At 40.4% G+C, this 26,566-nt stretch overlaps 1 protein-coding gene across 2 annotated transcripts; it reads right to left on the bottom strand.

Annotated features, from left to right (window-relative positions):
• Nucleotides 1-3,037: 3,037 nt before the first annotated feature.
• On the bottom strand, nucleotides 3,038-26,187 carry UTP6 (UTP6 small subunit processome component). Of its 2 annotated transcripts, none has more exons than XM_080827036.1 (19): nucleotides 25,998-26,187; nucleotides 24,193-24,277; nucleotides 22,973-23,014; nucleotides 22,469-22,561; nucleotides 21,732-21,779; nucleotides 21,300-21,363; nucleotides 19,046-19,164; nucleotides 17,482-17,559; nucleotides 16,619-16,700; nucleotides 16,024-16,105; nucleotides 14,659-14,843; nucleotides 14,026-14,105; nucleotides 13,566-13,643; nucleotides 11,075-11,254; nucleotides 9,727-9,807; nucleotides 9,416-9,525; nucleotides 8,542-8,608; nucleotides 5,605-5,677; nucleotides 3,038-4,627 (listed from the first exon to the last, which is right to left on the bottom strand). In XM_080827036.1, exons 1-19 carry the CDS (start codon nucleotides 26,087-26,089, stop codon nucleotides 4,476-4,478), a joined length of 1,791 nt encoding a protein of 596 aa, XP_080683162.1. In that variant the 5' UTR covers nucleotides 26,090-26,187; the 3' UTR covers nucleotides 3,038-4,475. The 2 variants fall into 2 exon arrangements, with proteins under 2 accessions (XP_080683162.1, XP_080683163.1); XM_080827037.1 differs by having other exon boundaries at nucleotides 25,979-26,180.
• Nucleotides 26,188-26,566: the final 379 nt, after the last annotated feature.

Genomic DNA, 26,566 nt, shown 5'->3' on the forward strand with positions numbered 1-26,566 from the left:
CGTGACGCGCCCGCCTGGCTGCAGGCCCGAGGATACGCCGCGGAGGGGCCAATCAGCCGGGGGTACTGCGGCCGAGGGGGGCGGGACCCAGGTCACGAGGAAGCCAGGGGCGGGGCGGCGCGGGAGAGGCGGGGTGCGCGCGACAGCCTCAGTCCCCCTACCTACGGGTCCCGGGATCGGATTTTTGTCGCTCCGGCCGGTGCCCATCCCATCTGACGGCTAGCTGGGTCTGCGGTGCCGGCTGGGATCCCTGCCCCACCACGCTGGGTGTGCTTCGACCTCCGAACCTCGAATTCCTGTTAGGTCATTCAATCACCCGAGTCTACCTGCTAAGTCTACGAAGCTCAGTTCTCAAAAGTTTGAATGCATTTGAGCTCCAACCACAGTTCACTCTCCATCACAGGTGTTTGTAGAACTCAGGCTGGAATGGGACCATAACCCACCCACAAATGGATGTGCCCAGGGATTCTCCACCCTAAATTATGATAGTTCTTATAAAGGTAATGGATTAGAAACCAGGACAGATGATGAAAACAATGTGCACACACCATATGACAGTCCCCAAAATCCTGAACATTCTGTGCTGTCACAGTTGCCAGTTTGGGCTCCTGGTTTTCTTTTTAATGCTCAAAGCCTGACCCTCTACAGCCAGAGGGCAGCAGCAGATGGGCAGGGCCTGATTTGGGGACAAAGCCAAAATCACCCTTCCCTGCCTTCCCCGGGGCTGCCTAAACTCTCCATAACAAACCTGCTCAGGGCGTGATAATCATTTTAACAATGAAGTAGCAGAAAAGTTAGAAACGGGGATTCCTGCTCAGAGGACAATCTTTTGGGACATTAGAGAGCTTATTCCTTCATCTCCCTCAAAAAATGTCACCCATAAGACATTTGAAAACATTAGTGTAGAGGGGGAATGGGCAAAACAGGTGAAGGTCAGTGGGAGACCCAGGCTTACAGTCATGGAATGAGTAAGTTATGGGGACAGAAGGTACAGTATAGGAAATACAGTCAGTGATATTGTAGTGGACTTGTATGATGACAGATGGGAGCTACATTTGTGGTGTGCACAGCTAACATATGGAATTATTGAATGGGCTGTGTTGTACACCTGAAACTGATGTTCACATTGTGTCAACTACACTCAAATTTATAATTTTAAATAAAAATTATTCCTGCTATAAAAAATTTTAGCTTAACGGTTGATATACAGCACCTTTTTTTTTCTCTATGTAGACTTTTCTGCAGAGAAAAGAATGTGACCAACTAATGTGTGCTCTGTTCTGACCTGAGTCAAGTTTCCCAAATTTAACTGGACCAAGGTTGACACTCTCCACTAGAACCTTAAATGGTGGAAATAAAAGCTCTGTTAATTGAAGTGTCCAGTATGATAAACATGTGGCTGTTGACAACTTGTAGTATAGTCAGTGTAAATGAGAAAATATATAATTTCAATAGATTTAAATTGCCACACATGGCTAGAAGCTACCATACCTAACAGTGAGGCTCTGGGTGCACTAGCTAGATGTATCTTCACAACCCGCAATGGTGAGCCCTAGGTACAAGGTTGTGATGACCCCACGGTGACCCACCTTCATAGTGTTGCTTTAAGGAGCCGTCCACCAGGGGGCGCCTGGGTGGCTGAGTCAGGTTATAGCGCTGACTCTGATTTTGGCTCAGGTCACGATCTCAGGATCCTGACATGGAGCCCCACAACAGACCCTGTGCTCAGCAGGGAATCTGCCTGAAGTCTCCCCCTTTCCCCACACATTCTCTCTCTAATAAATAAATTTTTTTAAAAGAAGGGGGGGTGCCTGGGTGGCTCAGTTGTTAGGGGTCACCTTCAGCTTGGGTGATCCCAGGGTCCTGGGATGGAGCCCGGTGACAGGCTCCCTGCTCAGCGGGAAGCCTGCTTCTCCCTCTCCCACTCCCCCTACTTGTGTTCCCTCTCTGGTTCTCTCTCTGTCAATAAATAATATCTTAAAAAAAAAAAAAAAGGAACTAACTCACCTTATAAGCAACATGTATCTCCTTCCTCAAACAAAAATGCCATGTAAGAATTTAGAATGGAAATGGGAAAGAGGAAATTTTTCTTACTTTATAACGAGTGATAAGCAAACAACATTTAGAGTACAAAAGCTCCAAGTAAAAATGTCCTAAAACAGGGGGCCTGGATAGCTCAGTGGGTTAAGCCTCTACCTTTGGCTCAGGTCATGATCCCAGGGTCCTGGGATCGAGCCCCGCATCAGGCTCTCTGCTCAGCGGGAAGCCTGCTTCCCCTGCTCTCTGCCTGCCTCTCTACCTACTTGTGATCTGTCAAATAAATAAATAAAATCCTTTTTAAAAATGTCCTAAAACAGACTCTAATATAGGAATTTAATACATAATAAAAGTAGTACCACAGGGGTGCCTGGGTCATCCATTTAGTTAAGCATCTGACTCAACTGCTGCTTGCCTTCAGCTCAGGTCATGATCTCAGGGTCGTGAAATTGAGCCCCACGACAGGCACCCCACTCAACCGGGGGTCTGCTTGAGATTCTCTCCCTCTGCACCTCCCACTCATGAGCTCCCTCTCTAAAAATGATATAAATCTTTTTTAAAAGGCGGGGGGGCACACCTGGGTGTCTCAGTCAATTGGGCATCTATCTGCCTTTGGCTCAGGTCATGATCCCAGGGTCCTGGCATCAAGCCGCACACTGGGGTCTCCACTAGGCAGGTAGTCTGCTTTTGCTTCTCCCTCTGCCCCTCTCCCTGCTCATGTGCACTTTCTCTCAAATAAATTAAATCTTAAAAAAAAAAAAAAAAAAGGTACCACCAATCAATAGAGAGAAAAATGACTGGCCACAGTGTTGCAGAAAATTTAGTTAACTCCTTGGGGGGAAAAAAATGAGTTGTCTTCAGCAAGAGGAAGAGTTTTCAATAATAGAAATCATACACACACCAAACTATCCTCTGGGAATCAAAACCACCACAAAAAAACAAAAAACAAACAAAAACCTGGGGCTAATTATTTGCAATAAAGGAGAGACAAACTAAAAAGTAGTATTTTAAAAATTCTTTCAAGTTAGTAAGAAAAAAGTTTGTCAACATGAAAAAACAAGAGAATCAGGAAAAGCACATTAACTTCGTTAATATAAAAAAATGCACGTTAAAACAATGACATATCACTTTCCACCTATTCAAATGGTAAAAATTTAAAATATAATACCCATTGCAGGTAAAGGTTTGACATTTTCCTACACTGCTTCAAAGTATTGTCCTACATTGCAGATTGGCAAGAATACATGTCAATATTCTTTAAAATACTTCTTTTAATTCAGTATTCTACCATCAACCGTCAATCTCCTAAAGAAATGACCAGGGATGTGACATAGATTTATAAGAATTTTCATCAACAGCATTTATAAGAAAAAAATTAGGAATGACAAGGTCCAAACACAAAAGATTAGTCAAATAAGTCATGGCTCATCTATACAACATAATGCTAAAAAGTCATTAAATGTTTTTAAGGCTATTTAACAACATGGAAAAATAACATAAGTGAAACAACGCTAAGTAAAAATACACTGAATGCTTCTACCAGTGACATCAATGCTCAGTTAAGGAATCTAAACTTCAAACAGTCGCCTCCCCTGCTCCCAGAATGCCCTCTCTGCTCCAGGCCATCCTCCACCCTTGCTTCTGAAGGCCTTCTCTGCTGCTCTAATCTACTCCCAATCCATTGCCCTCCTTTTGTTGCTGGGTCTCCCCACTGTAGACACTTTTCTAAAGATCAGTCCCAGAGACAGAAGACACTTACATATAATGTCTTCTCTCTCTCAAAGGTCAACTTTTGCCCCCAATACCCAGAATCCTCTTCTGTGGCATCAACAAGCTCTCTAAGGATGTCCAGCTCCCTACCTCTATCTGAAAAAGCTTCTCTTCTTTCCTGCTCATAATGTACACTCAGTGAATGAATGACTGAGTAAATGAACTAACAGTATACATCTAATTCTCTTAACGGAAATAAAGTTTAACTCCAGAGGATAAGGTTATGGGATGCTTTTATTTTCTTCCCGTTATTCTGCTCCCTCCATATTTCCTACAACAAATGGACACCATGTATACTTTTTTAAGGAGAGAATAAAAAATGGAATTGTACTTTCTCCTTTACTTTCACTGGCCCCTAGGTCCAGATTAGAGATACTCATTCTTGACCAAGTGTAACAAAAGAAATTCAAGTTTATGATTTTCATATTATCTTGGAAAACAGTTAGGACTTACAGTAAGTTCAGCCTTAACAAGTAGCCTCTGGCCACTAAATAGCAATTCTCTTTTCTGGAATTAAAGATCAATGCACTAACTAAATTAAAACATGTTCCAAAATCAGACGGCCATCTAGTCTGCCATCTCTCAGCAAATTGCAGATGAACTCACAATACAAATCTGGCCAGAGGGCTTAAAATACGATTTCACAAAGTTGACTCTTTTTCCTCTTCTCACAAATGGCCAGCTTGATGCATAGCATGTTTAGCTACAAAAACCTCTGCTGACTCTCCCTGTAACATTTTCATGGCTCGCCAGTAGATCTGTCCGCAGTTCTCAGGTCTACCAAGGTTCAATTCTTCTTTGATGTAATCCATCCAAAGATCTTTAAAGGGAACAAAGAAAAGTTACTGTAAACATACAATTAGATCATTGACAAGGCTTTATTATATAAACTTCGCTATTTAATATTGATTCAGTGTAAGATTTCTAAGAAACTTAACTTATTGCTGTTATTTCCCTAAGAGCCCTGTGTGAAACAATACCTCTCAGCTTCTTCCTTTTTTTTCTCTCAGCTTCTTTACACTAAGGTGTATCAAACTTTTTTTTAAATGGAAAACTTCACTTCAAATCATGACAGTCTCCCTATTTCAAAAACCGAAAATACTAAATATTTTAGAGGGAAGATTTTGCTGAGTCTCTTTGAAGGTGAAACCGAGTTTCAATGTGTTCACTGTAACGTTGTTACCAATGCCTAATAAAACCTGCCTGGGTTATTAAAAACGCCATTTTCATTAATTTCACCTGAAGGTCTGCTAAAACTTTGTAAAAGCTAACATATTTTTTTAACCTAAATTTAACTACTAGACATTGTTTTTGAGTTTGTAAGTAAACAGATTTTATATAACATACCTAATACCCAGAAATATGTTTCACAAGTCCTATAAAAATAGGGCAGTATGGCAACAGCCAATGACAACTATGTCAATTAGCATCCCACTACCCCTACTATCACTCCCACTTTTACTCTGACCTATATTATTAAGCTCTCCCTTACAAGTATCACGTTTTTTAAAGGACCAAACCAAGCAAACTGTTCTCTACTCCAGAGTTCTTAATAGAAGACTCATGAACTCTTAACCTTGAACCTGAAATTATAAGCCAAATTACGTCTGCAGTATTTATGCACAAAGTAAGGGAGGAAGCAGGGCAAGGATGCAAGTTTTATTCTCAAAGAGGTTAAGGACTGCTCTAATCATACTGATGATTAAGGCTAGAAAGAGTTAAGGACTGTTTTAATCATACCGATGGGTTATACACCACACATGGAAACAGATGTGTCTATAACTGAAGTTTACTTACCAGAATCTATAGATCCAAACTCTCTCAAAGCCCTCTCATAATATTCTCTTAAGTTCGCCATCTTGCAGGATTCCTAACAAAAGTAAAACGACAATCTTCCCTCAAAAGGCTAATCCATAATGTCACAAGTTCCTTTCAACCACACTGTTAAAACAGCTACCACCTACTAGGTATCTGAAGGGGAGAAGGCTCAGGGTTTAGGACTAATACACCTCTCACCTTATCCAGAGGAAAGTCAAAGGCAGCAGTCACCAGAGTGAAGTCAATGTCAAACAGTGAAAGAGAACTCTGCTCTGGTAGCATGGAAAAAAGCCTAACTGATTCTCAGCTGGGGGAACATGGGCAGCTTCATAGGAAAATACATTTGAAAGCCCTGAAGGAAGACTAGGATTTAAATAAATAAATGGAGGAGGTTTACTCCCTGTGGCTAAGGATTTCTTTCTTTTGTGTATCTGGGCCCTGGCACATATTAGCTATGTGCACCTTCAAACTTTTTATATGAGGGCGAGGCATATATAAATACTAATTATATAACCTTCCCCAAGTTTTTAACCCTCTGACCTTAAAAGTTTCCTCATCCATAAAACAAGGATAATGATATCTCTTACAGCAACTACAAAGATTCAATTAAAATGCTGGCTAATTATGCACCTACCAGAGTAGCTGGTACCAACTTTACAGACAATAAATATTCATTCTTTACCTCCATCTCCATTTAAATGTATTCTCTTTTGTTTCATTTTTCAAAGGAGAGTAAAATCTACAGTTTAGAAATACTCCTATACAATGAGGCCTAGGTGGCTCAGTCGTTAAGCGGCTGCCTTAGGATCACGTCATGATCCCAGAGTCCTGGGACTGAGCCCCACATCGGGCTCCCTGCTCAGTGGGAAGCCTGCATCTCCCTGTCCCACTCCCCCTGCTTGTGCTCCCTCTCTCACTGTCTCTCTCTCTGTCAAATAGATAAAATCATAAAAAAATTAAAATTAAAAAAGTACCCTTGTCCAGTCAAGTAACTATTTCTAATTCAAATTTCTCTTCCCTAAGACTGTCATACTATAACACACATGCATGAAGAACAGAATCACTGTGTTTAAGATTTTATTTATTTGACAGAGCGAGATCACAAGTAGGCGGAGAGAGATGGGGAAACAGGCTCCCCACCAAGCAGAGAACCCAATGTGGGGCTCAATCCCAGGACCCTGAGATCACCACCTGAGCCAAAGGCAGAGGATTAATCCACTGAGCCACCCAGGTGCCCCAGAATCACACTTTGTTAAGGGCTCAGAATGTCCTTTCTATGCAGTACCCCTTCCTGGCCTTGTAACCCGCACACCCCTGAAACAGGTATTATGACCTCCTCGATGGAGGATGATGCCAAGGCTGAGAACTGCCCAAGATATATACCTATTATGTTATTAATACAAAGCCTGGTTATTAATTATGTTGTTATATTACCTCTTGCACTGTAAGGACAAGAACAGATAAATGACCCAGACAATGATTAAAACTATAAAAATAAGAGTTTAATCTCGTAAGTAATTTTTCAAAATTCAAGTAAAAATAATAAACACCAATCAAAATACACAAATAAAGGAGAAAAAGCAAAATTGCAGATTTAGAAAGGGTGTGAGGAAATAAAATATACTGATATACTTGCTGATTATTGCTCTGAAGTAGTACACGTCTTTTGAAGGACCATCTTACAATATATAAAGAACCATAAAAAGAACTGTTCTCTCCAGTCAAACGAATTTATCTTAAGAATTCCAAAGGAAAAAAATGCTGTATAAACAAAATGCTTACAGCACTCTTGTTTCCAGTATCAAAAATCTGGAAACAATCTATACATAATGGACTAGTTATGAAAACTGTGGATTTAAGATTAACACCATAACCACTCAAGATGACAACTGTGGAAAAACACGGAAATGTGTTCACAAATTAACATTAAGTAAAAAAAAGAAACAACCTCCACATGGCACGTAAACCAGAAATAAAACTTGAGTGTATATTTGTAAACAAAAAAAGTAAACAATAAAGATTTAAATATGGTTGGCTGTGTTATTGTGGGATAGGATTACAGATACCTTTGGATTTTCATGTATTATATTTTATACTTTTTTTTTTTTTTTTTTGAGAGGAACAGAAAGGTGGAGAGACACAGAGAGGGGAGAGAGGGAGAGAAAGAATCTTAAGTAGGCTCCACACTCAGCACGGAGCTCGGTCTCACAACTCTGAGATCAGAACCTGAGCTGACATCAAGAGTCGGACTGAGCCACCCAAGTGTCCCTCATGTATTATGTTTTAAACAGAGACCTTCCTGTATTTTCCCTCACTCACAAGTTCAGATAAAAACACCAGAAACATGGGTCACCTGAGTGGCTCAGTTGGTTGAGTATCCAACTCTTGGTTTCGGCTCAAGTCGTGATCTCATGGGTTGTGAGATCAAGCCCTGCATCCGGCTCTACGTTCAGCAGGGAGTCTGTTTGGGCGTTCTCTCCCTCTTGCCCTCCCCGCAACTCGTGCACACACACTTAATTCTCTTTCTCTCTCTCTAAAATAAATAAATAAATCTTACGAAAAACAAAAACAAAAAACCACACCAAAAATAGTTACTCCCTACCCTCTACCTTACATAACCCAATACAGAACACAAACAGGGCGCTCGAGAGGCAGAGAACCAGCACCTTGCCCCACCTGGCAGGGAAGGTCTCCTCTATGAGGCGACATCTGAGTATTCTATTTTCCAGATAAGGACTTTCTCTTCTTTGCTTGATTACCACTCCTTAACCATCTCTATGAAAAGTGGTTAGATGACGGGACTGGAAATTTATACTACATATAATGAGAGCTTTTTAAATGGCAAAATGCTGCCATATAGGAGAGGAACCACTAATTCAATTTCCCAGACAAGAAATGCACAAACAGAATACTTACTTGCTCCTTTTCAAACTGGATTATTTTCCTGAAAAAATCAACTGAAAATGGACGGCTTTCCTGTAAACTAAAAAGGAGAAAACTGTTATCTTCCGCAGAGACAGAAAGACTCTTACATCCCAGGAATCTAAATCCCCACGCCAGTGCCTCCATAACGCATGGTTTAATAAAGACCCGGCCACAAGGCAACGTGAGGACTGGACTTGGCCGCCAGTCACTCTCAACACTTCCAGTGTCCAGGGACTTACTCTTGACCCCCAACAACCTCTTTCCTATCCAGTTTTCTTCCTGTTCTCTTCTTTCTCACTTTTACAGTTTGAAGTTCCCTCTACTACATCTCAAGGTCCTTCTGAAGGAGACCAGTAATTCCACTTCTAAGGATATATTCTAAGGAAGTAATTTCTAATATGGATAAATAGTATTTGTGCAGAAATGTTCACCAAAGCAGTATTACTATGACCATCTAGATAATGGCACATCCACAGAGCGGCATACCACACAGCCATTTCTAACGAATGACGTGCGTGAAGAACTGTTACTGACAGCGGAAAGGCCAGTGCAATGTTCACCGACAAAGGCAGTATACAAAATGTGATTACAGTATAATCTCAAATATGTGGAAACAAAGCTTTTAAATGATACATTAAGCATGTGTTTCCCTGTGATTACAATGAGTTAATAGTTATTATTATTATTAATGGGTTTTTTTTAATTTTCCACCAATGGGTATGAACTTTTATTGTTCAAAAAGAGACTTTTTGAAAAAGTCTCTTGGATTACTTCCTCAGATACTATATGCCATTCATATAATCTGGGTATGGGGGGCTGAGTATGCAGTGGAAAGACGCTAACAGTGATGAAAGTTTGTGAGCACCTTTTAAACACAGCTCTGGCCTTTTTGTAGCCACCGCTTCGGTAAGCCCAATCCAAGTACTTATCCTTCAGAGTGACTGAGTCAGCACCTTTGACAGCTAGGAGAGCTTTCTACAATTAAAAAAAAAAAGTCAAAGGCTGTGTGAGGAAATTTGTAAGTATCAAAGCAAATTTTCCCAGAACCATCCCAGGCTGCTCAATTAACAGTGCTTTAAGAACATCAGCTATAAAAATAACCCTAAAACTAGCCTACTAATGAACCTATTTGCTCATTCCCCACCCACCACAAAACTCAGAACATGGGGCCTAGACCTTAAAAATGGCTTCCGTGTCTTCCTGGCTTTTGGCACCTTCACTCCACTCTGCCCAAGAAATCCACAACGGCAGACAGACCTGGTCATGGTGAGAAAGAAAAAAAATAAGTTAGAAAATGACAGCTTAGCTCTACACTCCAAAAACTAGTCACTATAAAGACAGGCTCCTACTAAAATACTCAGTATGTAAAATATGGATTCACTTCCAGTCTGTCCTCAGGATAACCAAATTCTCAGTGCCCAGTAGGGATGGCATACCAGAGCACAGATGGACTTGTGACCAAGACCCCCAAAGTGGCACTCTCCTGTCAGTTCTGTCTATTGGAATACTGCCTTCAGTTACTGCCCTCAGGTATCTGTGAATTAAGTATTGAAGGGTCCATAGCTGGTCAGACCCACAGCTACCCAGGTCATATCTCTGCTGTCTAGGACCCACTACACAAGTACTACCTAATCCAGACTCAACTTTCTGACCTTCACTCATGCCTCTTACTAATATAAAAGGGGTTACCTGGATGGCTTAGTCAGTGGAGTGTACAACTCTTAATCTTGGGTTGTGAGTTGAAACCCCACGTTGAGTGTAAAGGTTACTTTAAAAACCAAATCTTTGACAGGGCGCTAAGTGGCTCAGTGGGTTAAAGCCTCTGCCTTCGGCTCAGGTCATGATCTCAGGGTCCTGGGATCGAGCCCTGCATCGGGCTCTCTGCTCAACAGGGAGCCTGCCTCCTCCTCTCTCTCTGCCTGCCTCTCTGCCTGCTTGTGATCTCTGTCTGTCAAATAAATAAATAAATCTTTAAAAACAAACAAACAAAAAATCTTTGATAAAAATTTAAAAAATAAAGGTTCTGGAAGGCACCTGACTGGCTCTGTCAGTTATGTGTCCGACTATTGATTTTGGCTCAGGTCATAACCTCAACGTAGTGGGACCAAGCCCCCAAGTCAGGCTCATGCTGAGCAAGGAGTCTGCTTGTCCCTTCCCCACTGCTCCCCGCCCTGCTCTCTTTCTGAAATAAATAAATAAAATCTTTAAAAAATAAAAAATATAACTCCAACTTTAGTGCTTGTACAGCTTTGGGAGCAAGGGAAAACCATACTTTCAATATTTCTTACTTATAAGATATCAAAATAAAACAGGTAATTTCATTTAATGTAGTCATTTTTCAAATAACAAACTAGAAATCGGCTATTAAATGGAAGGAAATTCTTCCACTCCTGACCCTTGGCCCATAGGCACAAATGCACCCTGGGGCCAGTCCTTGTCAGATAAGCACACTTCAAATCAGCTTTGGCTCAGTCTCAAAAGGTTTCCCAAACAGAATGAAATACAAAAGACCCAACTCACAGACCTGGGCTTTCAGATGCACAAAAGCTTCTTCAAAGAGTCCAGCTATGTCAGGGCTCTTGGAGTCAATCAGCACCTGCAGCTTCATCTGCCACATCGTCACAGAGTCTCTGAACAATTCAGTCCCGGCTACTGCCACCTCCAGAGCTTCCTTTAAGAAGTCCTGACGCAGCAACAACTCAATCTGGAGAAGACAAAAGATCACTGGAAAATTAACTACCGAAAGCTAGATCATCTAGGTTGGATGGACAAAAAAGAGACCTCATTTAAGGCAGTAATTTCAAAGCATCTCCACTTAACTTTTGACAATGGCACAAAGTGAATAATCTGAAATTTCTTCCACTGCCTGCTCTTATTCCTAAAGGCTACCAAAAAATAGGGAAGACGTACAAAGTAGAGGGCCTAAATAATTTAGATTGGAAGTTTTTAATAGTTCAATATACTAAAACCCTCACCCACCCAACAGAATATAAAAATCAGACAAAACCAGTATTTATGGGTTGATAATGGAACAAGTTTATTCATTCAAATGGAGTTGGGCATACAATCAACTGGTACAATTTTTCTGAAATGTATTTGACGCCATGCACCAAGAGTCATGGAAATGTTCCTATCTAAACTTGGAAATTTTATTTTAACAAAGATGACCCAACACACAAGGAAATATGTGTTCAAAATGCTTAAATCCAGGGCACCTGGGCTCATTGGGTTAGGCCTCTGCCTTCAGCTCAGGTCATGATCTCAGTTCCTGGGATCGAGCCCCACATCAGGCTCTCTACTCAGCAGGAAGCCTGCTTCCCCTCCCTCTCTGCCTACTTGTGATCTCTCCGTCAAATAAAGTAAGAAAATCTTAAAAAAAAAAAAGCTTAAATCCACACTACTGTAACAAAAGAGGAAAAAAACCTAAAACCAATTTAATTTTACAAAACTGTAGAGGAGTAAATAAATGGCAACATGTAATCTGCTCATTCAGCAAGCGTTATTATCGCACACTTATATATGCTTTATTCAATAGTGAGGAACTCAGGTTATGTTTTCCACCGCCTGAGGGCCTCTAGTTTAGCAGTAGAGACGGTCTAATACTTGCCATGACAAAGAAAGAATCGTATGTTACAAGAGTACAAAACAGGAGCACCCAACACCGTCTACAGCAGCGATAAGACAGGAAACACAATTTATGTGAGGCTTAAGGAAGGTCAGGCATTAATTAAAGAAGGCTCTCCCAACCAGCATGTGCAAGAGGCTGAACTAAAGATAAGAGGCAGCTTGGATACAAAAGGAAATATAAGTTCAACTTGGCTGAAGTTAAAATGTAGAAAGTAGAATGTATACTAGAGAACTGGCTGGTGAGGCCAAGGCCATATTAGGGAGAATGACCAGCTTTATCCAAACGACAGTGGGAAGCCACAGAATAATCTGATCAACAATTTTAAAAGATCATTCTGTGGAGAATAATCTGGAAAAACAATGGATGTAGGAATCAGCTAAGCATTTTCAGTTTAGAAGCCGTATACTGAGGAACTCTCACTAAAGGCAAAAGCACCAGAGTGGTGAGATAGTAGGCTTGGCAAGGGCAGCATCAGAGATTTAGGGAGCAGAGGATGTCTAAATAGCCAGAGTGGTAAATGACCAAACAGTCACAACAGAAAGAGAGCAGGGCTCCCAAAACAATACTCAGAGCAAAGTCCACCTAACTTTACAGGAAGTGACTGTCTTGCCGGTATTCGATAGCTCAAATGGGAGCAGCTGAACTCATCCAAGCCTGGGATTTTTCCCAGATAGATGCCATAATGGGAAAGGAGCACCTCAGTCATGGTATAATGCAGCAGACTAGTATACAGTATATGCATTACCTAGCTGTACATAAAAAATATTTTTTAAATGTTAACAAATGAACATTTTTGCACATGTCAAGAACTTTGTGAGCTGTCAAAAACAAAGATCACTATCACTATTTTAAAATCAAGTAAACAAACTCAGAAAGGTTAAGTGGCTTGCCCAAGTTACCTAGCTATTAAGCAACAAAACCCAATCTAGACCACGTATTCCCTGAGCACATTATCCTAGTTTCCCTAATAATCCTTATCCACCCCAGAGAACAGGAATAGGTTAATAAGCTTCTTACTGAAATGTCAGCTTCTGAACCATAGGAACCCATCTAATTTGTCTTTATTGTTATCATACTGATGGTTAATCTGGGTTAGGCACACATTCAGGAAAAGGATGTTCAGGAAAAGATCAATGGGTAGACAAAATAAATCCAACTTGTGACCCCTTGTTCCAAGTGTTTTCCACTATATAACATTCCTCCCTTTACTGATAAACATTTCATTTTTGACATACACCAAATACTGAGAGACAAACATCATGTCTCTACATCTTCCCTTTCAAACTTCCAAATAGGGTTAGTCATATAACTATGTATTAAAACACCTGACACCAGCACAAACCAACTGGAATTAAGTACGTGTTATTGGCAGTGAATGTGTCCTTACCCACTGCTTATACTGGAATTCTGGTAGAAGTCTGAGTTCATGCGCCTTCCTGAATGCCATCATGGTTCTTTCCAGCCTCTGAAATCAGAAAAATCCTTCAGTTAGCTACAAACAATCCCATTGGGGGTCTTTGGCCTCTGACAGGAACAAGCACAGTTTTGCACATTTCTGAAAACCGAGAGAAGGAACTTGAGGTGGTTTCACTTATAATTAGACCAGCCAAAAAGCCACACCAAGACAGTCCAATAAGAGAGCGCCTCCTAACCCGGTGGCCCAAATAAGGATGCAGTAGACTCAGACCTTCAGAATGACTAGTCACCCACAAAGAGAAAGACCTGAGGTTCAGCATGAAGTTCTTAGAAGCTGTCCCAGGCCCCAAAGGAGCCATGTGTCTGCTCTTCTTCCAGAAAACAGTCATTTTCTCGTCAGCCACTATAAGCATGTAACTTAAGTCCCTTACCCTGTCTCTGAGGAACTGACTGCTGGTCTTCTTAGTGAACCTTTCCAAGCAGAAGCTGACGTAACACTTCCACATGGCCTCTGGGAAAGTCAGAGAGATTACACTGATCAGATCTCCAGTCTCTCCATTTAACAGTCATCATATATCTTTTCTATGAGCGGAATATTCCCCGAAAGAAGAATTTAAACGAGTCTGGTGAAAAAAACTAGTTATTCCCATTACAGCCGATCAATCATCTCAAATACTAGGGGGAAGAGTAACTGAGTAACCAATTAACTGTAAAAAGTAAAAACCTCATACATGTTATATATCCCCTCTACCTTAATACCCCCATATTACAAAATCTGAAAGTAAACCTATGTTAAAAGATAATTAAGGAAGGACAATCTTCTAAATTACTATTTCCTAAGTATGATCTCCCCCAAAGAGATGAACATAAACATCATTACTGTCAAGGAAGGTCATAAAAGCTCCATTTTTCACCACAAAAGAACAAGTTGGAATACCAGGCACACAGTCAACTACCAGAGAGAGATTCCTGAAAACTGATTTTGGTAACAGGAACAGAAGCTTCAGTTTCACATTTGTGAACACTATCCCTGCTACACCATACCAAGGTCTGGTGAAGTTCACCTGTAGGGAGAGTCTTCACCGCCTCTTCATACACAGCACAGCACCTCTCCTCCTTCCGGCCCACCTCCACTGCTCTGGCTTGTTTTGTGGCAGGCTGCTCTCCGGCTGGCTGCGACTCCATCTCTAATTCTCGCCGTGCCACGTAATCCCAAGTGAGAGGGTCATCTGTGTGCAGGGCCTGAAGGCTGAAAAATAGTTTACTGGCATTCAGCCCTATGACACAAGACTAACTCAGAGTATCAAACAGAGACAGCTCCCTATGCTCTAAAAATATACGCCGGACACCCCTTTAACAATTCCATTACCATGAGACAACTCCCCAATAGACCCTCCTGATACCTTCACACTCACTGCATAAATTCTGCCAATCGATCAGAGTTGTGGCACATTTCTTAGGTTTCAGAATGTTTCAGATACCATTCTCAAATGTTAATTTTCAAGTTAGCTCTCAAAGTCAAATCAACAGGTATGTGTGACATGACAATACTCTTCAAGCCCTGCAGAACCTTATATTCAGGCTCTTGATTTTTCTTTTTTTTTTTTTTAAGATTTATTTGTTTTATTTTATTTTTTATTTAATTTTTTTTTAAAGATTTTATTTATTTATCTGACAGAGAGAGAGAGAGATCACAAGTAGGCAGAGAGGCAGGCAGAAAGAGAGGAGGAAGTAGGCTCCCCGCTGAGCAGAAAGCCCGATGTGGGGCTCGATCCCAGGACCCTGGGACCATGACCTGAGCCAAAGGCAGAGGCTTTAACCCACTGAGCCACCCAGGCGCCCCTGGGCTCTTGATTTTTCTATAGTAGAGGCAAAGAAGCAGCACAACCTAACCCTCTACCAAAGCCCTGAAAAATCCAAACAGCAAACTGATCTGAGTTCTATTTTATCTTCTGTGGAAGTAAGGGGGGCTACCTAAGAGGGAAATACCCATGAGGCAGGCTGCAAATAATTCTCAAACCATATGCTCAAACACTGAAGAATGTAACTACCTGTAGCATCAACTGTAAACACTCACAACGACCACTGGTTTTACGGACAAAAGACATGCTGGCAAAGCAGGAATATATATTTTGATATAAGCTGTAGGATATTTGTTATTGAATAAAGGCCAACTATTTCCCAAAGGAAGCCCATAAGGGAGTCAAACAATTTCTCCAGAGAACTTTTTTTGTTTTTTTAATATAACTTACTATGTAAGTTACTTATATAAGTTATACTTATAACTTACTACTTACTAAGTCCTAAAACTTTGCTTTCTTCCAAGGATTTAGTGTGGCATCTTCTCTCCCCCTTTCTAAACACCCAATCTCAAACTTTTACCACAAGATTAGAAGTAGACATATTCACTTTTCCACGACTTTACTTACTCATCATAAATTTCTTTTTGCAGATCTATGGCAAAGTCGAATAGCTGTGCAATTGAAAGCAGGGACACATGAAATTCTGCACCTAAAATTTAAATAAAGTGGGGGAGGGGAGTAAGACTCTCAAGTATCATTTTACTCTAAAGTATCACTTTCACTTTTTTACAAGAAAGTACTACTTTCTTGATGTGCTGGAGTTATTTTGTTTGGGTTTTTTTTTTTTAATTGAGAAATAAGACGAAACAGAAAAACACATCATCCACTACTCAAGCAAAACCATTACTGATATTCTGGAGTATTCATAAACATTTCCTTTCTTCTAAACTTCTTCCCAGCATAAAGAACTGTTCTAAACCACCCGTTTCTTTTCAACTCCCCATGTGAATAAAATACTCAGTAAACTTACTGAACTGTCCAAGTATATCCTAAGGGGCAATCAACCTTTTCTTAAAGAAACAGGGCACTATTCGTACACAATTTTTATGAACGTTCTAACAGAATTTCTAATAGAAATTTTCCAAATTAGCTGAAGGTCTTTCTTATTATAAACAAAATGTTTCACTCTCCCATCATAAATAAATTTTCAAAACATGCGTACCTTTAATTATGCTTACAGAATTTTTATAGATGATCCGTGCCAACTCGCCCTTAAGGATTTCTTCAGGATAATCAAGATTCCCCTAAAGAGTATTATATTAAATATAACTTAACAGATATGGCCAGGAACCAGAAAAAGCACTAGGATGAAAATTAACAGTCCTAGACTACCTGTGCCATATGTATGACCTCTGGCAAATCACGTCTCTCTCTCTGGGCCAGTTCCCTCACTTGTAAAATGTGCAGCTTGAACCAGATCACTGATCTTCCAACTGTGTTCTTTCAGGCTCCTAGAGTGATAGCAAGATCACACGGCTTAAGGCCTGACTCTCTACTTAGACCAAAACAGGTCAGATTTTACATGCCATGTTTACCCCTCTGTGTCAACTCTTATTTGAGTAACAAAGTTCACAGCTGGAAACCACAACAGATGATAGCACAGTTCCTTTCTCAGCTCTAACATTCTAAAACTTCTTTCTTTAAAATTATTGTCACCAAAAAAATTGTGTAAAATGAAAAAGAAAGGAGGCTAGCAACCGCACATTTCACAACCCTCAAGCTCCTTCAACCCATTAGTATGTCATTTTATGAAACCATAAAGTAGTAAAAAAACCATTTCCTATTCCATCAGTAATAAATAATTGTGAGGACTACTTCAATTACTCCAAATGTCTATTTTTAAGGCACAAAATTCCATTTTTACTACTAAGCCCATTTAATTAAATCAACTCTAGACTCATCTTAAAGTTTCAAAGTAAGACATTAAATTGGGAACAAAAATAGATTCCAAAAATTTTCTCTTACTCCTAAGCAGATTCAAAACACTACAAATTGTTCACACGTGACAACACATTCGGATCTTACCACATCCATTTTGGCTTTTTCAAATTCTTCTTTTTCTTTCCTCAGTTTTTCAGCATGCATCAACTCCATCCTAAAGTACTACACAAGGGAAATAATAATCTAAAAATCTTTGGAAATATTTTTTTTAATCAGAAATACATTAGGTGCCATTTTTCACCTATTAAGTATCAGATCTGAGAAAGTCTGTGGGTAGTATAATATTTTGATATGAAACTAGCAGACATTTATGAGGAGGAAGATCTTTGTGGTGGTAAAACAGCTCTGTATTTTAATTGTGGTAGTGGTTACACAAATCTACACATTAAAAAAAAAAATGACATAGAACCATATGGACACATCTACCAATGTCAATTTCCTGATTTTCTTATCATGTAACATTATAAAATGTAACCATCAGGAGAAACTGATTAGTGGAATGCAGGACCTCACTGTACTGTCTTTGTAATTTCCTGTGAATCTATAATTACTTCAAAATTAAAAATCAATAGCAAATACGTACCGTCAAGCTATAAGAAGAAAAACTAATGCACAACTAACATATAAACTTGGACTTCTCCAGAATTTTTAGAACTTTGAATTTTACGTTACAAGACATATGAAAATGACAAGTTTGTTTTTTTTTTAAGATTTTATTTACTTATTTAACAGAGAAGAGAGAGAGATCACAAGTAGGCAGAGAGGCAGGCAGAGAGAGAGGGAGAAGCAGGCTTCCCGCTGAGCAGAGAGCCTGATGCAGGGCTGGATCCCAGGACCCTGAGATCATGACCTGAGCCGAAGGTAGTGGCTTAACCCACTGAGCCACCCAGGCGCCCCAGAAAATGACAAGTTCTTAGAAAACGTTTATGCCCTGGGGCACCTGGGCTCAGTCGGTTGGGCGCCCAACTCTTGGCTTCAGCTCAGCTCATAGAAAGGAACCTGTCTCAGGGCATGATGTCAGGGTCATGAGATCAAGGCCTGCGTCTGACTCCGCACTCAGCACAGGCCTTGATCTCATGACCCTGACATCATGCCCTGAGCTTGAGATTCTCCCCTCGCCCTCTGTCCTCTCCTCCTAATCACATGCAAGACGCACACTCTCTCTAAAATAAATCTTTAAAAAAAAAAAAAAGATTTGGGGTGCCTGGGTGGCTCAGTCAGTTAAGTGTCTGCCTTTGGCTCAGGTCATGATCCCAGGGTCCTGGGATCGAGCCCCACATCCATCTCCCAGCTCAGTGGGGAGCCTGCTTCTCCCTATCCCTCTGACAAATAAATAAATAAAATATTTTTTTAAAAAGCATAAAGATGGCTAAACCCTGGCCCCACAACTAAAAAAGGTAGGCTCCAGTACCCTATCCCTCCCAACCATAATGAGCGGGTCAGAATTCCCATCTCTCACATGGAAGCTGCACATGGTCAACATGTATTGCTGGCCAAGAAATATCTTGTTACCTTTTTTCCCAGCAGCAATCCTTACTTATCCCTAGCCTCCATAAATCAAAGTCTTTTTTAACTTAATAAAGAATGTATGTCCATAGAGGACCAAAACTAAGACATCACTCTCTCATTTTACAGGTATGCAACTCACTTCTTGATAAAGTTTCGGGCACTCTGGATGAAAGCGCAGAGCTCGAAGAAATAGCTGTCTTGCACTTTCTGAAGACAAACGATCTTCCATTTCCCATTTGGCTGCCATAATCCACAAAGCTATAAATGAAAAACATCAGACTTCACTTCAGTAAATCGACGGAGAAACACCAAAAAAGAAATTTTAAATTCTAATTTTAATACTTAAAAGGTTTTTTTTTTTAATCTTACCAAAAGAGAAAAGGGATGGAGAAAAAGGGTGTTTCTAATGGTTATCTGTAAAATATTATTGCTTTATTTAGAGTACTCTGAAGCACAGATATAAGTGATAGTATCCATGGATACTTATGTCCTCATCCAATCTGAGGTAAACATCATTAAAAGTCACATACAAATTTTAAAAGTGTTAAAATGCTGGAAAATTATGTATTTTAGAATCAATGAAATAAAAATATTTTGCTCTTTTGCTTTAAGTAGTTCATGGATTTTTTTTTTGAATGATTTAATTTTTAAGATAAAATTTTTATTACACCTGTTGGGAATAAAGCCTTTAAAAAACAAAAACCTGGGGCGCCTGGGTGGCTCAGTGGGTTAAAGCCTCTGCCTTCGGCTCAGGTCATGATCCCAGGGTCCTGGGATCGAGCCCCGCATCGGGCTCTCTGCTCGGCAGGGAGCCTGCTTCCTCCTCTCTCTCTGCCTGCCTCTCTGCCTACTTGTGATCTCTCTCTGTCAAATAAATAAATAAAAAATCTTTAAAAAAAACAAAACGAAACAAAACAAAAACCTTTGTCTTTCTACACAAGAAATTAACCTTAACATTCTAGCTATTTCCCAGCTTAATAAACTTAATATAAGTCAACTATGTCACCAGACAAGATTGATTTTGGTAAAAACGACTCACGGTTGGTAACCACGTCTGGACTAGAAGGGTTGTGAATGGGAGAGCGCCACTGCTCTGGGCTTTCTTAAACATGTGACTCCTGAAACTGAGCACAGTGCTCTCTAGGATTCCTAGAAGCTATCTATGCCCATCCACAGGTCTTCCAAGCCAGAGTGGCTCCTCTACCGATTCATGTTCTCATTCCCTCATACCTAACTGTCACCTTGAGGACCAGAGATCAACCTCCCAATTGCTAAGAGTACTCTACCTAATGCTGTCCTGCTGTATCCTTCTGAATTAACTGGTGCCAAAAGTAGCCTACCTTAGCCTGTGCTGTGTGAACTTGGTTGAGCCTAATACTTGACACTGGAGCACCTCCACTACAAAATGATGTAGCATTTCACAGTATTCAAAAGAGAAATCTTTCTCTTAGAAAACATGAGTATCTACCCCGGGCTAGCCACTCTTGAAAAATCTGTATTAACATATTCCCCTTTACGTTTTTAAGTTTTCCCCTTTCAACTCTTCTTAAATGTGACTGCATCCAAACAGAATGTCCCTCAAAGGACCCAAGAGTTTATTTGATCATCATCTAAAAACAAACTTAGTGGAGTGCCCCACTGGCTCAGTCAACAGAGCATGCAACTCTTGATCTCTGGATTGTGAGTTCAAGCCCCACATTGGGCATAGAGCTTACTTTATTTATTGACTGACTGATTTTTAAAGTAGGTTTCACACCCAGTGTAGAACTAAACACGGGGCTCAAATTCATGACCCTGAGATCAAGACCTGCGCTGAGATCAAGAGTCAGACCCTAACTGACGGGAGCCATCCAGGTGCCCTGGGTATAGAGCTTCCCTTAAAAAATAACAGAAAATTAGGGCACCTGGGTGGCTAAGTGGGTTAAGCCTCTGCCTTCAACTCAGGTCATGATCTCAGGGTCCTGGGATCGAGCCCCGATCAAGCCTCACACCGGGCTCTCTGCTTGGCAGGGAGCCTGCTTCCCTCTCTCTCTGCCTGCGCCTCTGCCTGCTTGAGATCTCTCTCTGTGTCAAATAAATAAGTAAAATCTTAAAAAAAAAAAAAAAAAAACAGAAAATAAAAGATAGTTTTAAAAAAATAGTTAAATACTTTTTAAAACAAACAAATAAATAAGAGGAAACTTAGTCCCTCTTATCCACAAATACAATACCTGACCCAGTAAGTGGCACACAATATGCAGGGATGAACTAAGAGGCAGCTATTCTGAAACCAAAAGTACCTACGCTCAAGTTCTCAAAATTACTTCTTTTAGGTTTAATAAGAAAAATAAATTCCAAAATAGCTTGAGTCTACATAAAGGGTAGAAGAAAAATTGATGAGGATCTCACCATACCTGGTTTGTTTGAATGAATGGCCAACATGGCAGAAAATACCTTGCTAAGTTGAGCTTTGGTAGCCTGTAAAAGAGAAAAAGCAATTCTACTTCCTATCCAGTAAAATCATTGTTACTAATCTCTAAGTGATCTGGTACTGTTTCCTTACCAACTTAAAATCCAATGGGGCAAGATCTGCTGTTGTAGGGACATATAAATACAAGATACATTCATTGCTTTCTTCTACCTAAACCACTACATGTAAACATTCCAAATATCTAAAAATTTTCAACTTTACTGAACAAACAGAACACAAAAATCATTTTCTGGCTTAGAAGCCATTTATACAGTCATTCAGATAAATAAATGTTACACAGAAGTTCAGCCTTCTTATAAGGCAGACTAACTGAAAGAAGGAATAAGGAAGCAAGACACAGCTGCCCAATACTCACCCATTTCTTACAAAAGACTATATAGGATAGCCAAAGTTGAACATCATCCTGCAAGAAAAGCAATGTAGTAAGCTGCCTGAAATTTAACTTTATATATAATACAACTTTGCACTAATTTTTTTTAGAAACAGAGGTAGATTTCAGAAAGACCAATGTTATAACACATCACTCAGTCTACAGGCTCTTCCTCACTGAAGCCTTAGACCTCTTAAATGTGGTAACTCCATCTGGCCACTACTCCCACCTACCATGCTCCAAGACAAAATGTGTTGTCTACCCAATGTGTTCAATGCAGGTCTTAAATGGTGTCAGTCAGGGGTAGAAACCCAAAATTTGTCATTCCCAAGGACTCTGTCATTCCCAAAGTACTCCCTATACACTGTATCGCAGTCCTAGAGCCCAACTTGGAGAGTATCAAGTGAGTGAGGTGCTGCCTCTACTCTAACCATTCATCTTCTACCTCCAAGTCTTCAATGTACTTCACTTCGAGATTTACCCAAACAAATCCCAAATTTCTAATCCTTAATGATGTATCAAAACCTACCTTTTTCAGTACCATCCTCAGAGAAAGATCAATTTTCTTAATGGTTTGGTTAAGTGGTTTTATATAATGATATCATAATTAGGTTAAATATTGACACACCCAAAAATAAACAATACATTTGAATACTTAAATCTCAGTATATACAATACAAATCTTCACATCTCTTACAATTAAAGATGTTCTGATCACTTACTTTCCATTTTGCTGAAGCTCGTCGGAAGACACCTTGTACCCGGTGTACAATAGAATTCTCAATCTCATCCTTCTTAAATGAATAGCCAATGCGCTAAGAAAGGACATACACAAAGCCTCAAATTAATCACATTTATCTACAGCAACATTCCTACTTGATCTTAAACAATACTGAAAAAAAAAACAAATAATTACAAATACCCATCATGAGCACATCACCACACAATTTATCAATGCCAACTGCTTCCCAAACCCAAGCTCTAGCTATAGAGCCACACTACTTAATTCTAAAATTTTCCAACTTCCAGGGCCACCTAGGTGGCTCAGTCGTTAAGCATCTGCCTTCGGCTCAGGTCAAGATCCCAGCATCGTGGGACTGAGCCCCACATTGGGCTCCCTGTTCAGTGGGGAGTCTGCTTCTCCCTCTCCCTCTTGCTCTCCCTGCTCATTCTCTCTCTTTCTCCCAAGTAAATAAATTTTTCCAACTTCCAGAATATCTACTTACAGTTCTCCTTCTCTGAATCAACTCCAAAAGATTAATTTCATACTATAGAAGAAAAACATACAAAAAAAGAGAAAACATAACATTTATAACCTTTTAAATACAGGAAATACATTTAGTTAAAATCACAAAATAAATAAAAATCAAGAATAAAAACAAAATTGGGGTGGAAGCACCTGAGTGGCTTAGTTAAACAACTGACTCCTGATTTCAGCTCAGGTCATGATCTCAGGATCACGAGACTGAGCCCCCTGTTGGGCTCCACACTCAGGGAGGAGTCCACTTAAGATTCTCTCCCTCTCCTTCTGCCCGTCCCCATGCTCGTGCTTTCCCTCTCTCTCCCTCAAATAAATAAATAATTTTTTTTTTAAAAAAAAAGGCTGTAGTGGCAAGCCTAACACAACGCTTCAGTCATGGTCTGATAAGTACAAAACACTTTTCTTCAAACTAACATCTTCTCAATGCCTACTGTTTGCAATGTCCTCAGCTAACCTGCCCCATACTCTACTTTTGTTATATAGTCAATTAGATTATTTTTTTCCTTTTTCCTTTTTAAAACTTATTACTGAAGTATAGTTGACATAGAGATTATATTTTGTGATGTAATACACTCCACTATGAGCTTCCAAACCTCTTCCAAATATAAGATTTGTAGTCAGGTCTCACTTGTTCACCTGTTGTTTTTTTTAATCTAAGGTCAGAACTTTCAGTCTTGTAACACTGCATCTTACTACTGAGTTCAGCCAGGTTTTGTTATCCAACATATTAGCTATTCTCCTCCATCTGAAAATTGATCCAACATAAACACTTTATATTCACTCAAATCTTCCATCCATTTATAGTACTGAAGAATTTGCAGCACATCTCTAAGGTAGCAGACTTATACATAAATATTAAATTTCCAACCACCTACTGTTGTCAAACCCACTCTCCCCCCAACACACACAAGAAATAGTATCTCAGTTCTCTTGCTGACATCCTGATACACAGTATCTTCGGCAGTACCTAATCTACTAACACTATAGAAGAAATAAAGAAAAGTTCAGTTTGCCAAGGACTGAAGCCGTAGTGAAGCAATGTTATTCCTGAATCACCTCTATTCCTGCTCAAAAATTACCATTTAATCATCAATTCTAGAATTTCATAGAAAACTCAAGCGCACCATTCTAGAACTTACTTAAAATTTGTGAAGGGATTAAAAAGTAATGAACTTATTCACTCACTTGAACATAATTGATAAAGTCTTCCTTAAAAAGGGCTCTTCGCTGTATTCTATATTCCAGATCCGAAGCCTTCTTAATGATAGCCCTGAGGAAAAAGGCATTTAATATGTAACACTTAAAAAAATAATAATAATAAGATGTAACACTTGAAAAGAGCATAAGTTAAAGAACTTTGGGGGTTTTCTTAGGTTGGGTTTTTTTTTTTGGTTTTTTTTTTTTTGAGATTTTATTTCTTTGACAGAGATATAGTAAGAGAGGGAACACAAGCAGGGGGAGTGGGAGAGGGAGAAGCAGGCTTCCCGCTGAGCAGGGAGCCTGATGCCAGGCTTGATCCCAGGACCCTGGGACTAAGACCCAAGCTAAAGGCAGATGCCCAATGACTGAGCCAACCAGGCACCCCTTAAGTTTACTTTTAATATATTTAAAACACATTTTCCAAAACCTGAAATTCCCAAATAATTATCCTTCGTAAGCAAGTATTTTCTCACATGATTATTTCTGTGTGCTTAGGGGCATCAGGATGTATTTTAAAACTGTCATGAAAATCATCTTAATAGACTGCCAGGGCCACTGACATTCCCACCACCAAAGCAAACAATGTTAAGTACTTTACATTATTTATATGTGATACTAGTAAAGATTTACTTTCCTCCAAATTCAGGTCACTTAGGTTTTAATAAAAAAGTATCTTTTCTAAATTCCTCTTCTGAGTTTTCAACATGCAGACTTAAAAAAAAAAAAAAAAAAAGACCTAGATTGTCCCTACTGTTTCTACCTAGGAAGGTTTATAAGACTACAAAGGACTCACAGAAAGAGATTCATTGTATTTAGCTAGAGAAAACACAAAATGTGTGTATTATTAGGGGAATTTAATACAAGATATGCAAGACCAATAACTGTCTCTACTTAACAGTAATAATAACAGGGGCTCCTGGGTTGCTCAGTTGGTTAAGCATCTGCCTTCAGCTCAGGTCATAATCCCAGGTCTTGGGATGGAGCCCTCCATCAGACTCCTTCCTCAGTAGGGAGCCTGCTTCTCCCTCTCCCTCTGCTGCTTCCCCTGCTTGTGCTCCCTCTCTCTGTCAAATAAATAAATAAAATCTTTAAAAGAAAAAAAAAAAAACCAGTAATAACAACATTTACTGAACACTCATTAAGACTCCACACTGCTATGTGCCATTTCACTAACAAATGTTTAAGTCTCCCATAATCACATCACTACAATCACAACCATTGTAAGAGGCAGAAACAATCACAGAAAACCATTAAAAGACATTAAACTTAATTCTAAAAATTACTCAATGCCAACCATGTGCCAGATGTTGTTGGCCACGCCCTGGGGTAGAACATGAAATTGAATTAAATGGTCCCCCCACCTTCATGTCTTATTAGGAAGATTTATCCACTCCTCCTGGGCTCCCACAGCACTCTCTGCATCTCTAGGGCAGTACATTCTACTACAATCAACTTACAGTACGCCGCAGTGTAAGCAAAATGTTTAATTTGTCTCCCCCAGCACACGCAAGGCAGGTAGCTCCTGATACTGGCATCCTAGTTTTATCACCTTTATAGCCCTAAGAACCGGCTCCATGAAGAGCTGTCAGGCGTTTCGTGGGTGAGTGGACAGACCACCTTGCCCCGAATGACAAATTCTAGGCATCGACAAATTATGAAAATGGGGTTCTTCCAGGTTAAGAAAAATAAACCCAATTAAGTGTCCCCCGCATCCCTGCCCCCCGCCACAGACTCCATCCCCTCTCCTCCGCCTGCCCCAGCCCCACCCCACCTCCTCAGCTCTCTCTCACTTAATCTCCGCATGACTGAACAGTCCAATGCGCTCCAGCTGTTCCAATTCGGGGAGTCGATCTTCTATGCGTTCCTGGATTATCTCCGCCATGAGGTCACAAGCCCACACAACCCACCAGCGAACTTCTCAACCGCCAACACGCGCAGGAAGAGCCCACTTTCTATTCCAGAGACCCAGCCCCAGCGCTCGCACGTGCTGACGTAACGTACGCCCTAGGTCCCGCCTCTTCCGCTTCCGCCGCCTCCGCCGTTGGAGAAGGCCCTCTGGCCCTTACGGCGGCTGTCACCTCTCTGTGGCCGATTGTGGGGTTTCCGCGAGGACCCCTGAGATGCAGGAGTGCTCACATGGACCGGAGGGAAGGGGAGGGGCGGAGCCGGCGTGGGGGTGGTCCTAAACGCGCGCTTGGCTAGAAGTGGGCGGGGATCCGAGAAAACACCTCCGGGGTCCAGAGCGGTTACGTGAGAGAGACGTGTTTTGCGTTTTCTGCGAAATATTGTCTCCTTTTATTGTGCGGCCGCCCTCGCTTTCCAATAGCGAACATCTGAAAATGTCAGTAATGAAAATCAT

This window comes from Martes martes (genome assembly GCF_963455335.1).
Source record: "Martes martes genome assembly, chromosome: 16".
Lineage (NCBI taxonomy): Eukaryota > Metazoa > Chordata > Mammalia > Carnivora > Mustelidae > Martes > Martes martes.

Bases quoted from the DNA above. Each gene is read 5' to 3' on its own strand.
- UTP6 (XM_080827036.1), bottom strand. From the start codon at position 26,089: ATGGCGGAGATAATCCAGGAACGCATAGAAGATCGACTCCCCGAATTG. The intron at 13,644-14,025 runs GTAAGGGACTTA...TTCTGATTTCAG, and splicing joins GTCAGTTCCTCAGAGACAGG to AGGCTGGAAAGAACCATGAT. The intron at 11,255-13,565 runs GTAAGGACACAT...TGTCTTCTCCAG, and splicing joins AATTCCAGTATAAGCAGTGG to ATTGAGTTGTTGCTGCGTCA.